Below are 14,402 nucleotides of genomic sequence, written 5' to 3'. Positions count from 1 at the left end.
CGTTGCTTTCTTGCTAATATGGGAAATAATCATTTTTATTTCATTTGTTGACAACTTTGAGAGATTGTGTACTGTCTTTTCCATGAGGATGTCGTTTAATCTGTAAGGCCCTGTTCTTTTCACCTTAAAAAATAATATTAAGTAAAAATAATTTCAGTTCAGTAAAAATAAGTTCAGTTTAGTAAAATTAATTTCAGTTCAGTAAAAATAATTTCAGTTCAGTAAAAATAAGTTCAGTTCAGTAAAATTCAATTTTCTTAAACAAAAATTATAATAGAAAATCAGTAAAAAATAATTTCAGTTCAGTAAAAATAATTTAATTTCAGTAAAAATAATTTCAGTTCAGTAAAATTAAGTTCAGTTTAGTAAAAATAATTTCAGTTCAGCAAAATTAAGGTGAATCAAACAGGGCCTAATTTTGCATTAAGGTGTACTAGTTTCACTTAAAGAAAAATGTTTTATAATTAGGAAATTAAATGGCCGATGGTGAAATTATATTTGGTATCATATATATGCATCATTTTGGATAGACAATTTAATGATTTGTTATTTGTATATGGCCTAAACTGACTATCTTATGAATAAATAAATGACGATTGACAACCCTTCAAAAAAAAATTAAATTAGACGATTGCCAAATGTCTAATTACATATGCATTATTAGTTTCATTTATATAAAATATTTTAAAATTGGAAAATGGTGAATTTAAGGGAATTTGTTTAAAATTGACTTTTGAAATGATCAAGCATGGAAAGATTTTATTCTTATTTATTTCTCCATGTACTAATTCCCTCCCTAAAGTATAAGTTAGCTTAGGAAGTGTCCATATACACCCATCATTAGAAAAAATCTATACCAGCTGAATAGTGTATATGATACTTGTACTTCGTTATTTAATAAGTGCACGTCTATTCGTTATTTATTAGAAAACCAAACAATGATTATTAAAATAATCACTACTCATCCAATAAATTTCTCAATGATCAAAAATTATTAAGGAGCAGCAAGATATATATGCCACATTATGTTGGGTCAATTTGCAGGTTAGTAATCTTAGTATTAGTAATGGAGTAACTTTTGTATACATCTGATGTACAGTACAGTATTTATTGTACATAAGGGGGTCACTTTTACAATTTTTTTGATATTATTCATATTAGGGTAACTTTTGCTCAGTTTAGAGTAACTTTGGTTCATTTTAAGATAACTTTATAACGAACGTACAATATATTATTAATACATCCAATTTATTTAAAAGTTTGTCTTTATAATGTACAATGTAAAATTTGCCGCATATATGAACATAAAGATAAATAATGCATACAATAGACTGATAGAGTACAACATATCCAGTAGTTTTCTGTATTATACAGAAAGTTTATATTGATTGGAGATAATGATGGATTTTTTGTATTTTCATAATCAAGACAAATTCAAGTGGAGACATACCTCACCTTGAATAATATCTTACCCTAAAATAGTAAAGTATATCCTTGAATCTTCGCTTCAGTATAAACTTTAATGTTATAAGTTTGATTTAGTGGAAAGATTGCATGGTTGGAGGTTCAATCCCAATAAGAGGCACTTTAAAGGTGGGGATCCTTTACCCTCCCGGCCTCCCCCTTTATTCAAAGTGTCTGGCTCGTAATTATCGTATTAATTTTTTTTTTTAAAAAAAAAGACGGACTCACCTTAATTTTAAAAAAAATACACTTTATTAATTTTAACTTTGTCTAATTTACCTTAAATCAAGCAAAAAGTCCTTTATTCCAGCCAGACAACTCACACTTTTAAGGTTTCTCAAGATATCCGCTATTGTTCAACGCTATTCTTAATCCTTCTGTTGCAAAAGTTTGCAACAGAAAATTTCCAGTCACTTAGTACTAATTACTTAATTTTCTTTATTTTCTATTTTATTGTTCAATATATTATATGGAGTATTTGAAAATAATCTAACGTCCTACTTTGTTATAACTTTGCACTTAAACTATACACGAAGTACATAGAATGACATTTGTAAGATACAATCTCAAAATAAAACCGAAGTAATATTATTAGTCACCTAATATATATTTACAAGTTAATTATAATAACGATCAATCTTATATTTTGAATAAATCCGGCCTTATATAATTTTATAGACTTTCCGCATTATAATCAGTTAATCACCCATAATTTGGATAAGCCTAAAGGGTGAACCGGGTAGTATGCCATAGTATATTATATGGTTGGAGGGAATATTCATATGGCAGCTGATTTTGTTTATTTGAACCTAATTTCAGTATGATGGACTGATGGAGTAGTATCAATTCTTGGAAAACTGTATGATGGGTATGTTATTGGGCCTCTTGTTAATGGGCTTTACTGATTGGCTTGTCATAGCATGTTTTGGGCTCAGTACAAGGCTTACAAAGTTACAATCCATGGTGTCATCCCCATTCTAAATCTATAATTTTAAATACTACCTCCGTTACATATTATTTGCAACGATTGGATATTTTTTCTCTCTTTTTTATGTCAAATCGTTGCAAATAATATGTAACAGAGGTAGTATTTAAGAAGTGTCGGTAAAATGTAAGGAGCTAATCATAATATGCTAGAGCCTAGAGGTATCTGGTATAATGGTATATGAGATCTATTGATCTGTCATCAACAGTACAAGTACATAAATAGAAAATTGAGGATTAGACACAATTGAAATTTGTTGTACTATAAGTGAAGCACATCCGATACATAACTTCTAAGATTAGACATTACTAATTCCGTAATTACTAATATGAACTTTTATCTCGAAAGCATGAAGATAAGGTATTCGGGTTTCCATCATCTACTTTAATCTCATAGTTAAGGAAAAAGAAAAAAAACCACTTCCCATGTTAAAACACTAAATCGAGTTTATTTCATCTATTACTTAATACAAACCTCTTGACCCTAGGCCTAAAACACATGTCTTTTATATATACCTAAAACATCGTATTATAAAATCCGGATAAAATATATGATCCATGGGTCCATTCCATTATGGACCATTACCCCTCCTCCACTTGGACTAATTAACACAAGCGCGTCATTTTAGTTGTAACTTGCATGAGTTGTTTCTTTCCTAAAGCAAACATCACCTTAGCCAATTCCCTCTTTTTTCTTGCTCTACATAAATACTCCTCTTTCATTTTTTGTATTCTTTAATAAAACAAAAATTTCTACCAACTCCATCAAGAATCAGTCCAAGTCTTCTCCCTTTAATCGTCTAAACAACTACTACTAAACCCACTATAATTTTGATTTCTGGGTTTGCAAAGCTACAATCTTTCTGGGTTTTCATCTTGTTGCAATAAAAGGGTATGTTTTCTTTAGTGATCAATGATTATATATTTTGAAATTATGCATTTCTCACAATTTCTGTAGCAATTTGATGTTAATTTTGTTGTTTGCGCTAAACCCAGTTCATGAATTTATCATAAAGCTTCAGGATTTTCCATTAATTGGTTGTTTTATTATCTTTGTTTGTTGTTTTATTTGTGAGATTTTGTTGTAGGTTGAATTGTATGATATGGCAAAATGGTGAATGGTGATTGCTAACCCTAATTTTATTTGTATGATTTGTTTATGTAAATAGTTCCAATGAGAAGAATTTGTTGCTATTTTTAGGAATAGCATTGTTAAGTTAAGCAGTGAATAGCTATTTTAGGGTGTTCTTAAAAATCTCTGTTATGCAAATGCAATAAGGGCTTACCTTTGAATCTTAAGAATAAGGAAATTTTAGGATTTGTTTTGTTCTTTCACATTTGTTTGCATTGACTCTTAAGGTTAAAAAAAAAGTTAGAAAGGGGATTTTGCTTTATTGAAGGGAAAATTGCTGATGCAAAGCTGTGCCTGCACCAGTGCGCATTAGGTTATTGTGATGATAGTCATCGACTCCATCGTGCATTGTCCGGTCCATGTTAGGCAATCTTTTAGATTATGAATAAGGCCATTTCAAAATTTTGTATGCAAGGACATTATAGATCATCTATAGACCATTTTAGCAAGCTAAGTGCTATACTTTTTTTAGGGCTGACATTGCCATTTTTTTCGTTGTTTTCTTTGATTTAAGTCCATTTGAAAGTTGTACGATTTATCACTTTATCCTAATCAGAGTAACCCAATAGATGAGTTAGGTGCCCTTGAGAGTTGAGACTACATTTGGGGCATGTGGAGGCAGACTGTATGCTCTACCAAAACAGGTAAAATACATCGGGCTTACAGTAATAAAAAATTTTCCTTCCCTGGACAAAATTGTACAATTTGTAATGTTTAGAATTTATGTATGGAACCATTTGCAGAGTACAACTCAAATCAGTTGTTCAATTCTCTTTGTATGGATACATAGTGGTCAACAAGATTAGCTAGCTGCAATCTGATAGATTATAGAGTTTCCCATTCATATGACAGTAGATGTAAGGGCAAAACTTCCACAAGTTTTATGCGTTTTGCTAGCTCAGTTATTAGTGTCATTATCCCGGCTCTTCTTGACGGGATCAGTTTTGGTAGCTCAATGATAAGGCTTGGGCAGTCATGTAAGGATAGAGGCAATCTTTTTTATATTTCAAGGAATTGATGTTCAGTTATACACTACATAGGTTGTATGTTTTTTTTTTTTTCAATCAATTATTTGTAATTCACATCTTATTTTACTTTGTTATGCAGTCAGCTCAAAACAAGTTTAAGATGCTCTCATTGCCTACATACATAAAGAAATCAAAGCATGGTTAACAAAACTGAGTTGGCCATTATATGCTCTTCTGCGGGAGTTTTATTAGGCATTTTCATATCGTCAGTGGTATTTTTCTGTTTTAGATGGTACAAAAGGCGCTCAGATTTAGAGAATCTTGGTATATCAAATCGCCCTATCCGCAAGAATGGCTGTGGCCTGGGACTAGACTCTAGTGCCTCGATGTCAGAATCTGTTGTTGTCCCTCTACCAGATCTCCCAGCCAAAAGCTTGCCACCCTTATGGTTGAATCATCACAATAAGGATCGAACAACTTCAGTTTCAGGCATACCAAAATACTTGTACAAGTAAGTTTTCTATGTTCCCAATTGGTGCTTTAAGATGTTCTGCCTCTTTATGCCTCTCTCATTGAGTCATAGGGTATATAGAGTAATACATCAGGAAGGGAGGGTGGGGGGAATTTTTTTTTTTTTTTACCTTGGTCATTTATATCTACCTATCTATGTGGAAAAAAAATTCTCCTATATCGTTCCCTTTCAAGTCCTGAAATCATGATTATTTCAAGATGACCATGCCATAGTGTTGATAGGGTAGAAATGAGCCAATAACAAATACCTTGTTCTAGTTGTTCATCATTTGGACATAGGTTTTATGCATATTATTTTACAGTTATGATTAAAGTATTGTTGGTCAAGCTACTTACCTGTTTCTTGCTGGGTCAATGCAGTGCATCTGCAATTTATAGGTCAACTCACAACTTGTGTTGCCTGTATTATAAAAATATTGGCAGACAAGTGGAGACTTGTTGCTTACAGACGTTACAGTAATCTTATAATGAAACAAATGAACATGAAGAACCATCTTTCGTGATATATTTTGGGATAAATTTATTACAACACTTTTGAATATTTGTAGAGAAAGGTAGCAATCTATTTTATCTTGTACTATTGAGTATTGACAAGATGTTAGTGATGATGCAATTATGCAAATGAACCTCCATGTAAGCATGAATGGATAGTCTTTGGGCTGATTAGGAAATTAAGTTAGTCTGACAGTTTCTCTATTATAATTCCTTGGTTCTGATTCAGGATTATCTAAAATGTGTCTTTGATGTCTTCAATTTAAATTATTTAAACAGATTCTTCTCTTCTTTTGTTCAACTAAAGAGTAAGGCGATTCTACCAAAACAACATTAGGTTATATGTCGACCTTACCACTCTGCTAGCGACAGAAAAAATACTAGCTTATTGCTGTAGTAAGACAAGTTTAGGTGTTGTTTTGGTTTAGATGGTCAGTTGATCTCTTGTTTCTGACTTTATTGATGATTTGGTGTTAAAGTCATATTATAGTGATTCATACTAAGGAGATGTTTGCAATTGCTATTCTAACAGGTCTATTCTAATGCCAGGGATATACAGAAGGCTACTCAAAATTTCACAAACATTTTGGGAGAGGGATCGTTTGGCCCAGTATACAAGGCAACAATGCCTGCAGGTGGAGTGGCGGCAATCAAAGTATTAGCTTCCAACTCTAGGCAGGGTGAGAAAGAGTTCCAGACCGAGGTAAAAACTCGATCTATGACTTTACCTTGAAAGCAGTCAGGCTGTCAGGCCTATACTTTTATCTAAATGGACAGAGCAATGTATAGCATCTGTCTGCAGCCTAGACTGTCTTAAAAAATATGTGCAACTATTTGATAATGATACTATCAAAAAAATGCAGGTATCACTGTTAGGTAGACTGCATCACCGAAATTTAGTGAATTTGGTGGGCTACTGTGTGGATAAAGGGCAATACATGTTAATTTACGAGTACATGAGCAATGGCAGTTTGGAAAAAAGATTATACAGTATGTACTGGTCTTCCCATCTACTCTCTTTTTCAAGTTTTTTATTATCCCAAATTTGGGCTTTTGCATTATTTACTTATGTTGAAGGCCTTAAAGCTAAGTTTTGTATCAAAAAAAAAAAAAAGTTCAGCAGACATTATTCTTGCTATATGTATATATTTTTTTCTAAAAATTAATTGATTGGATCTAACAGGTGAAGATGATACATTGACTTGGGATGAGAGGCTTCAAATTGCTCTTGATATCTCTCATGGAATTGAGTATCTTCATGAGGGGGTATGTCATGTGATATCTACCAATTTCTGCAATAGGCTGATTTTCTAGCTTAGTATTCTGATTTAACAAAGCAAATGAATAAAGATGATAGCTTGATGTTTTGATTGATAATGGCGGAAAACTTACAAAGGTAGTACATTTAGCCTATAAATCTACTAGTAGCAACTTGAGGTTGCTTCTCTCCATTTCCAATAACCCAATTCATGCCTACTCTTTTCTTTCCCCTCCCTCTCTATTTATACTAAGGTCTATTAATCTAGTAAACTAATATTACTAGAATACCCATACTACCCCTCCTTGGATTAAGTTTATTACAATTTCTAGTTCTAGCATACTCTTTGTGCTCAAGTTTTCTGATCATGACGGTGTGTTGTGCAACAGGCAGTTCCACCAGTTGTACATCGGGACTTGAAGAGTGCTAATATATTACTGGATCACTCTATGAGAGCAAAGGTAAGCATGAAAGCTAAGAAAAAAAATTACTCTCTGGCACTATATATTGCAGATTTGTATTCCATTAATCCCTTATTGGATAAACATGTGAGTTTACTCTACTAAACAAACGTAAGAAGTCTTGGAAAATGACTTATGCTCCCATCAAGCAACGCCTAAGATATGTTCATATTAGATTTTGCACTGCATGCTGTAGTGGCTATGTTTTCAGTGCTTGATTAACATAATGTGTTTGAAGTCATTTAATAAATGATTTCAGGCTTTATACAATTACTCATTCGCTTGATACAAATTGTGCATTTGTTATTAGGTCGCTGATTTTGGGCTTTCAAAGGAAGAGGTTTTTGATGGGCGTAAATCAAGCCTGAAAGGTACATATGGCTACATGGATCCTGCATATATCTCTACAAGCAAGTCCAGTTTAAAAAGTGATATCTACAGCTTAGGGGTTATCTTTTTTGAGCTTATAACTGCCATACATCCACACCAAAATTTGATGGATTATGTCAATCTTGTGAGTCTTTTCCTTCCACTCCCTGTAACACTTGATATTCTGTTAGTTCTTTGGACAAAATTTCTTATCAAAGGAATCAAATTCTATTTAAGAATCTTGTTATCTGACAGTAATTGTCTCCTGTTTTCTTGTAAAGGCGACAATGGACCCAGATGGAGGAGTCGACGAGATACTTGACAAGCGACTAATTGGGAAATGCAGCTCAGAAGAAGCGAAGAGTTTGGCTAAAATTGCTTTCAGATGTTTACACAAGACACCAAGGAAGCGCCCTAGTAGTGGGGAAATCTCTCAGGCTATAGTAAAGATAAAACAGAGACGTCTGCCTAAAGTTGGAACAATGTCCTTTGCTGGGGATGATCTTAACCGATTAACAAGTATGATTGAAGACCAACAAGTGGAATTGAGTAAAATTTTGAGCCGGAATGAAAATTAAGATCAGTATTTTGCTGTACGAATGATCCTAGTTTTTTTCTTCACAAAGCGCAGTTGTAAATACTAAGTACAATCCCTCAATTGGTGTTTATATTGTAGTCTTTAGACAACCAAAGAAAAAATCGCACCTAGAAGAAAATACAATCCCTCAATTGATGATCACAGTCACTGACAAAACTAGAAAAATACACGACTTGTGTGAAAGTCTAACGTAGAATATATATAACTATAATCAGCAATTTTCAGGTTGAATTGTGTTTAGTTTGTACGATGTACATGGAACATAAGAAACTAATGCAGGTAGGACTTGAGACTCCTCTGCGATCACTATACTCAGCTAATATGTGAAGGGTGCTTGGTTGTCATGAGCTCTGAGCGAGGACAGAAAGAATGCCCGTTGGATAATACGAAGTACATCACAGCATGTTTGGTTCATGTTACACAATACTGTATGATTTGCTTCTGAAACTAAAACCAATAGAGAATTCAAGACACAAGATGATACAAATATTGTATATTTATAACCAGTAGCAAAGATCTACCAAGTATATATGTAGTAGGAAATTCAGCATTTCTCAGCATGTCAGATTCAGAGGGTTCCGCGCTCCTGGGTCTTACCAGCTCACTGGCTTGCAGGTCAAGCCGTCGTAGAGTTTATTTTTCTTGGACTTTTTTATTAGTCTTTGTTAATTCTCTTTGTGAAAAGAAAAAAAAAAAAAAAGGGTAGTATAACTGTATAGGACGTTGCAAAAGTCTAACCCGAGAGTAAATAACTAATATACTGCATACATTCTACAGTTGCAACTAAATACACAAGTTTAAAACAACATTGTCCCACTGAATTTGATACTCCGCCCATCCCTTAAAGATTGCGAGGGACGGAGGGAGTAATGAACATAGCCATCCCTTGGCACATGGAAGATCTACAAAAGGAAACACGGAGGTATTTTTTCCATAGGATTGACAGCTAGAACTCGCAAGCAAGCAAAAATATTTACAACAGCCCTGTTTTCAGTGACATACACGACGAAGCTGAAAAAGAACCTAAGATCTATATAACTCACTATACTCTTATTTGAAACCCCTTACCTATAACTTCCCGCAAAGTAGGACTAATCAGAACTTGCATGAAGTTCCAAACCTCGGCATAAGCCTTTGAGCCGCCCTCCCTGCTTTGTGATTCACAAATGTTGGGCGCAGGAACTTCTGGAAGTTTTCAAGAAACGCCAGCCATTCTTCTTCATTCATATCTGCCAGATTTACAAAACTTGAACTTGATGAGAAAAGCTCGTTTGCACTTTTGTTCATTGGTGTACCATTAAAGCATCTTTCATTTTGTATTGCATTTTGTTGAATCCAAGTATTGTCCCCCACACCACCGATTCTGCCTTCTTTGCTCTTGGTACCAGTAGCAGCGTCTATCCTCTTCCCTTCTTCAGAGCCCTCTTCAAGTTTGAAAAGAAAATTCGTACCATTATTCCCAGAAGAGGTCTTTTGAAATGATAGTTTGTCTTCTAAAGTTCTGCTTAAATTCCCATTAGAAGCCTCACAGTCCAAATCGAATAGAAATCCATCCTCATCTTTTGGACTAGTATTTATCCCTATCTCACTCCTTTGCAAGAGTGATCTGGCCTCGATGCATAAGAGCTCTAGCTTACTTGGCTCCTCTGCATGACCTTTAAACTCCCTACTCATCATCTCACCAACCTCAGCAAGACAAAGCCCAAAAGATGCCGCTTCCTTGAGGAAAATTGTACAAAGGATCAAAACCCGGAGGCAAGCCTCATGAATCATCGGTAACTCCGCCCTGAGCAACTCGGAATCATAAAATGGATCAAGATTTTCTATATACTGAAGTTCGTCTTCAGAAAAAGGGATTGATGCCTGTGGCCAGTGGATCCATTCAAAATAAGGGTCTTCCAAACTTTCTGGGAGACTAAGGCCATGATCAATAGGAACCAAATCTACCTGATTGAACCGTCCATCCCCATCATCAAACTTCCTGACCAGAAGGTTTCCAGCATGTCTATCTGTATTTAGCATGCGAATATCAAGAATTCCTATCCGATGCACAACAGAAACAGGAAAGCTAGAGGTCCCATAATCACTAGCATCACAGTCATGATGAATATACTGCTGAAATGAAGCAATTTTGCTTATATGCTCTCTTTGCTGGTGGCCATTCCCATTTACCCCATCATTGTTGACATTGAAGATTGGATGAGCTACCTTCACAAGAGCAGTTAAAGGCACATTGGCAAAACCATCATAGTCAAGAAGATAAGCTGCTACTTCTCTGAAACCAGTTTCCCCCACCCTAACTGAACATTTGAGTCCCGGTTGACCAAGAGCTTTTCCGATAAAACCTTTAGGGTTATTTGGAGCAAAAGGCTCTTCATCAGTTGGCTTAATGATTGCAGCATTTTCACCATTAGAATACCGGAAAAAGTAAGCACCACCAAGACCACTACGCACAGGTATAGGATCAATGCCATTCTTCATGGCCTCCACAATATCACTCACCAACTGCTTTATCCCAAAGAAGTTACTTGAGCAACCTATGACTTCTATTGGGCTGCTTTGATCTTTTTGACAAAGATCCTTAACCGAAGGAGAAAGACATGGTGTAGATGAACTTCGGTGCAAGCAATTTCTAGTCAAAAGAAGCGGTGAATGGTTTCTGACGGTGCTAAGATCATTCTTTAAAACTGTATCCCCACATGTCAATGATGTCTCCTCAGTCAAGACATTGAGAGAAAGCTGCAGTTTTTTCTTCACAGTACGAGCATTTTCACATCCATCCAACTCAATTCCCATGACACAGCCACTTTCAGTCTGGACAAAGACACGTCTTCTACCCGCCTGATCACCTTCCATTGTCTTACTGTTGAGGCGTGACTCCCCCCTCAGAGGCCCTCTCACTGATGCTGCAGCCATTTAGTTCTGTACAAAGCTTACTAATTTAAGAAACATGAAAGGAAGAAAGAAAAGGGAACCTTTCAGCTTCTGCTGTGGCAACTGCAGAGAGCTGTTTTCTGGAGCACAGACCAAGCCCCCGTGCTGGCACTGATTTTGTAGATTTAATGATTGAAATCCAATTGCTCATAGTTAACATAGCCAAAATCAACTTGCATCCATGGATCTCAGCTATGACTGATTCAGTGTCAAGCCTGAGTCTGAACTACATTGGCAAAGCCGACCACTAGCTGGGATATGACAAAAGTTCAACCATTTGTATAAAGATTAATAAATTTTTAGCATCTAAACAATAAACGGAAAATTAAATTACTTAATGGCAAGAAACAAACAATATAAAAATGTACATACATATACAGATCAGAACACATAAGATAACTCTCTGTCCCCATAAACTCAAAATAAGTGCAACAGCTTGCAACTTATAACAAAAGCCCAAGATTTATATATATTTTTGGAAACAGCTGCCTGGAGCTAGTTCATAAAAGGTCGTGAGGATAATGGAGCAATACTAATATACATTTAAAGAACCAATTCAACGAAGTACAGATCCATATATATTATATACACTTCAAGAAAGTTTAACATACAATAAGAAATGGCTATAATATAGTTGCACAAACACTTTGAGGCTTCTCATGGGGGTATGGTTTAGATGTGTGAGCATTGTTTCCTACATAGGCAAATATTAACATCTTCTAATTACTAACAATTTTGAAGCACTAGAAGCGCAAACTCATCACAGCAAATGTACCTCCACAATTTATTATTGATTTTCACTCCATTTGTAGCAGGATCCTTTCCCGCACAGGCAACAATATTTAGATTGTCTAATTAGATTAGAAAAAATCATCAAAATGTGTAAATTAATAAACGTAAAAGGTTTTTTTATTATAAAATTGTGCAAGAACTCCACACTAATTTCTAATAAATTATCCCCACACCTAAAATATATCAATATAATGAAAGAATAATAATCCCACTATTTCCTAGTCCTCATTTAGGTGAATTTGGAAGTAGTCATTTGATTAAGATTGCATTTATACTCGTTATGTTTCATAGGCTAATACAGGATTTACAAATTGACTTGTGGTCCTTGGACCCCATCATGGAGGAAAGACTTGAGAATTTTTAATTTCCTAGTCAACCCAATGTTCCCAGGAAAAAGAGAGAAGCATCCAACATGGGAAATCAAGATGTATGTAAAAGCCTAAATAATAAATTCATTTGTTCTGACTATGACATGCAGAGAAGCTATATGGATACAGACCTAACATTAAAACCATGTATACATATCACAATCATGGCCAAACATACAACTATAAAAGTCCCGAATTTGAAAGCAATATCACCAACTCACCGCTTTCATTCATGCCTTTCAGACAAACATACATCAAAAGTCGTCTCTTTCTATACCACATTTCTAACAAACAGACATACGTCTCTCCAAATCCTGGGGTGACGGCACTACCTCTTTGCTACCAACTTGGTCACTCAAATTTTCAATTGACTTCATAATATATGCTTTATACATACTAATATCTGTCTAAGAAGATCCAGCTATGCAAGCAAGAATATCACAAAACTAAGTACCAGAGCCAGATTATATTCTTCTTCAGTTATCAATAATACTTCATAAAGCTTTCACAAACATTAAGCCTCACAGCTTATAATACCATAATCTTACAAACCCGCCTAGATTTTCAACACCCAACCTCAAATGGTTATATGCAATTCATCCACTTCTCATCAATTTTTACCTTCCAAGCCACTAATTTACTTCGCTCCCCAATTCACATCTACCATAAATGATGTAGCCAACAAGAGAACTATATTAAATATATGATAAATACTCTGTCCTAACTCAAACAACAAAAGTAAACATTCTAATTTAACCCATTTTTTCAATCTATTTTGCCTCTAATAAAAGTTGAATCCGTTTCCAACCAAAAAAACAACCTTACCAAACAACATCGGCATTAAACAAAAGCCGTGACCAATTGAGTATAACCTAAAACCTATACAGCAACATTTAAGCCTATTTTTATGTCATTACACAACAAAGGGTGTCACGTATTTTGTATACCACCATTGCGAATGTGCAATCTTTACATTAATCATTGGTGCAAAATAAAAATAAAAAAAAAGGGGTGTGCATTCTTTAATATACTCCATAATCCATAACAATGTTCTTTTTATGTGTGTGCGTGTAAGGGACGTTGCCAAATATTCTTGAAAGGGGTATAGTGTAACGATTACAAAAACTCCTAAAAGGCTAAAATCAATAATGATACATCAATACTTGCAATAGTGCATGTAACATGAAATTTTGTACATCGGACAATTTTAGAAGCATCAGGTGCACCCGGGTGTACAATAAAATGTACAAAGTATATAACAAGGATTTTTATTTTTATTTTTATTTTTTTTTTGGTAATATTGTACAAAATGGAAATCCTAGATCATGCAAATATTTCTCCCAAAACACACCGTATTAACAGGGGAAGATCAGCTACATTTTTCATACAATATAAAATTTTTAATCAAACTTGTTACAATTTACCTCAACAAATCATCAAATTAATGAAATTTACATAAACATCAAAATATGAACAAATGATCAACATTGCAAAAAATGGGACTTATGAAAATAATATCAAACATGATCAAAGAAAAATATCACATAAATTCTGAAAACCCAAAATACCCAATTCCACAAAAACTTCAAATAAATGAAATTTGATTTCAGAAATAAAAAAAACAAACAGAAATAGAAACTCACCGCCGGGAAACTGACCGCCGGCAACAAAACACGGCGACCGGAGAAAATCAGCGCAATGAGAGGAGAGAGATCAGCAACGAACGGTTGAGATTTAAGGGGTTTGAAGGAAATCAATGGCTGATCTTCCGATTAATCCGTAAATTTGCCACTCTCTCTCCTCTCTTCTCTCTCTCCCGCGAATCAAATGCGAGTTCGAAACGCCCCTTTTCAAAAAGAAAATCTCAGGGTTAATATCGTAATTTCATAATTTTCGGGATTATTGCAAAAACTCGATTAGTGTAATTTGTAACAGAATTAATTATTACGTGGCATTTGTGGAAGCTCCACGTGGAAGTGGTACCGTGATTCAAGGCGTTTTTAGTGACGTGGCACTTAAATGTTGGGAAATTTTGGTAGATTTTTTAAATT

General features: G+C 34.6%; 1 protein-coding gene and 1 pseudogene across 2 annotated transcripts; one reads left to right on the top strand and one right to left on the bottom strand.

The window, feature by feature from the left end:
* The first annotated feature begins 3,136 nt into the window (after positions 1–3,136).
* On the top strand, positions 3,137–8,488 carry LOC145594595 (calcium/calmodulin-regulated receptor-like kinase 2). Its single transcript, XM_081650916.1, has 8 exons — positions 3,137–3,340; positions 4,688–5,059; positions 6,121–6,274; positions 6,435–6,561; positions 6,755–6,837; positions 7,219–7,290; positions 7,601–7,804; positions 7,941–8,488. The coding sequence occupies exons 2-8, from the start codon at positions 4,746–4,748 to the stop codon at positions 8,235–8,237; spliced, it is 1,251 nt and encodes a 416-aa protein (XP_081507042.1). The 5' UTR covers positions 3,137–3,340; positions 4,688–4,745; the 3' UTR covers positions 8,238–8,488.
* A 514-nt stretch (positions 8,489–9,002) lies between these two features.
* Positions 9,003–14,160, bottom strand: LOC145594656 (phosphatidylinositol 4-kinase gamma 7 pseudogene; annotated as a pseudogene). Its single transcript, XR_014102853.1, has 2 exons — positions 13,995–14,160; positions 9,003–11,442 (listed from the first exon to the last, which is right to left on the bottom strand). The product of XR_014102853.1 is annotated as a phosphatidylinositol 4-kinase gamma 7 pseudogene (transcript).
* Between the last annotated feature and the right edge of the window lie 242 nt (positions 14,161–14,402).

The sequence above is a fragment of the Chenopodium album genome, chromosome 19 (genome assembly GCF_948465745.1).
Source record: "Chenopodium album chromosome 19, dcCheAlbu1.1, whole genome shotgun sequence".
NCBI classification, from domain to species: Eukaryota; Viridiplantae; Streptophyta; class Magnoliopsida; order Caryophyllales; family Amaranthaceae; genus Chenopodium; species Chenopodium album.
Note: the sequence above shows the minus strand (reverse complement) of the source record. Positions and strands in the feature narration are given on the sequence as shown.

Bases quoted from the DNA above. Each gene is read 5' to 3' on its own strand.
- LOC145594595 (XM_081650916.1), top strand. From the start codon at position 4,746: ATGGTTAACAAAACTGAGTTGGCCATTATATGCTCTTCTGCGGGAGTT. The intron at 6,838-7,218 runs GTATGTCATGTG...GTTGTGCAACAG, and splicing joins TTGAGTATCTTCATGAGGGG to GCAGTTCCACCAGTTGTACA. The intron at 7,805-7,940 runs GTGAGTCTTTTC...TTTCTTGTAAAG, and splicing joins TGATGGATTATGTCAATCTT to GCGACAATGGACCCAGATGG.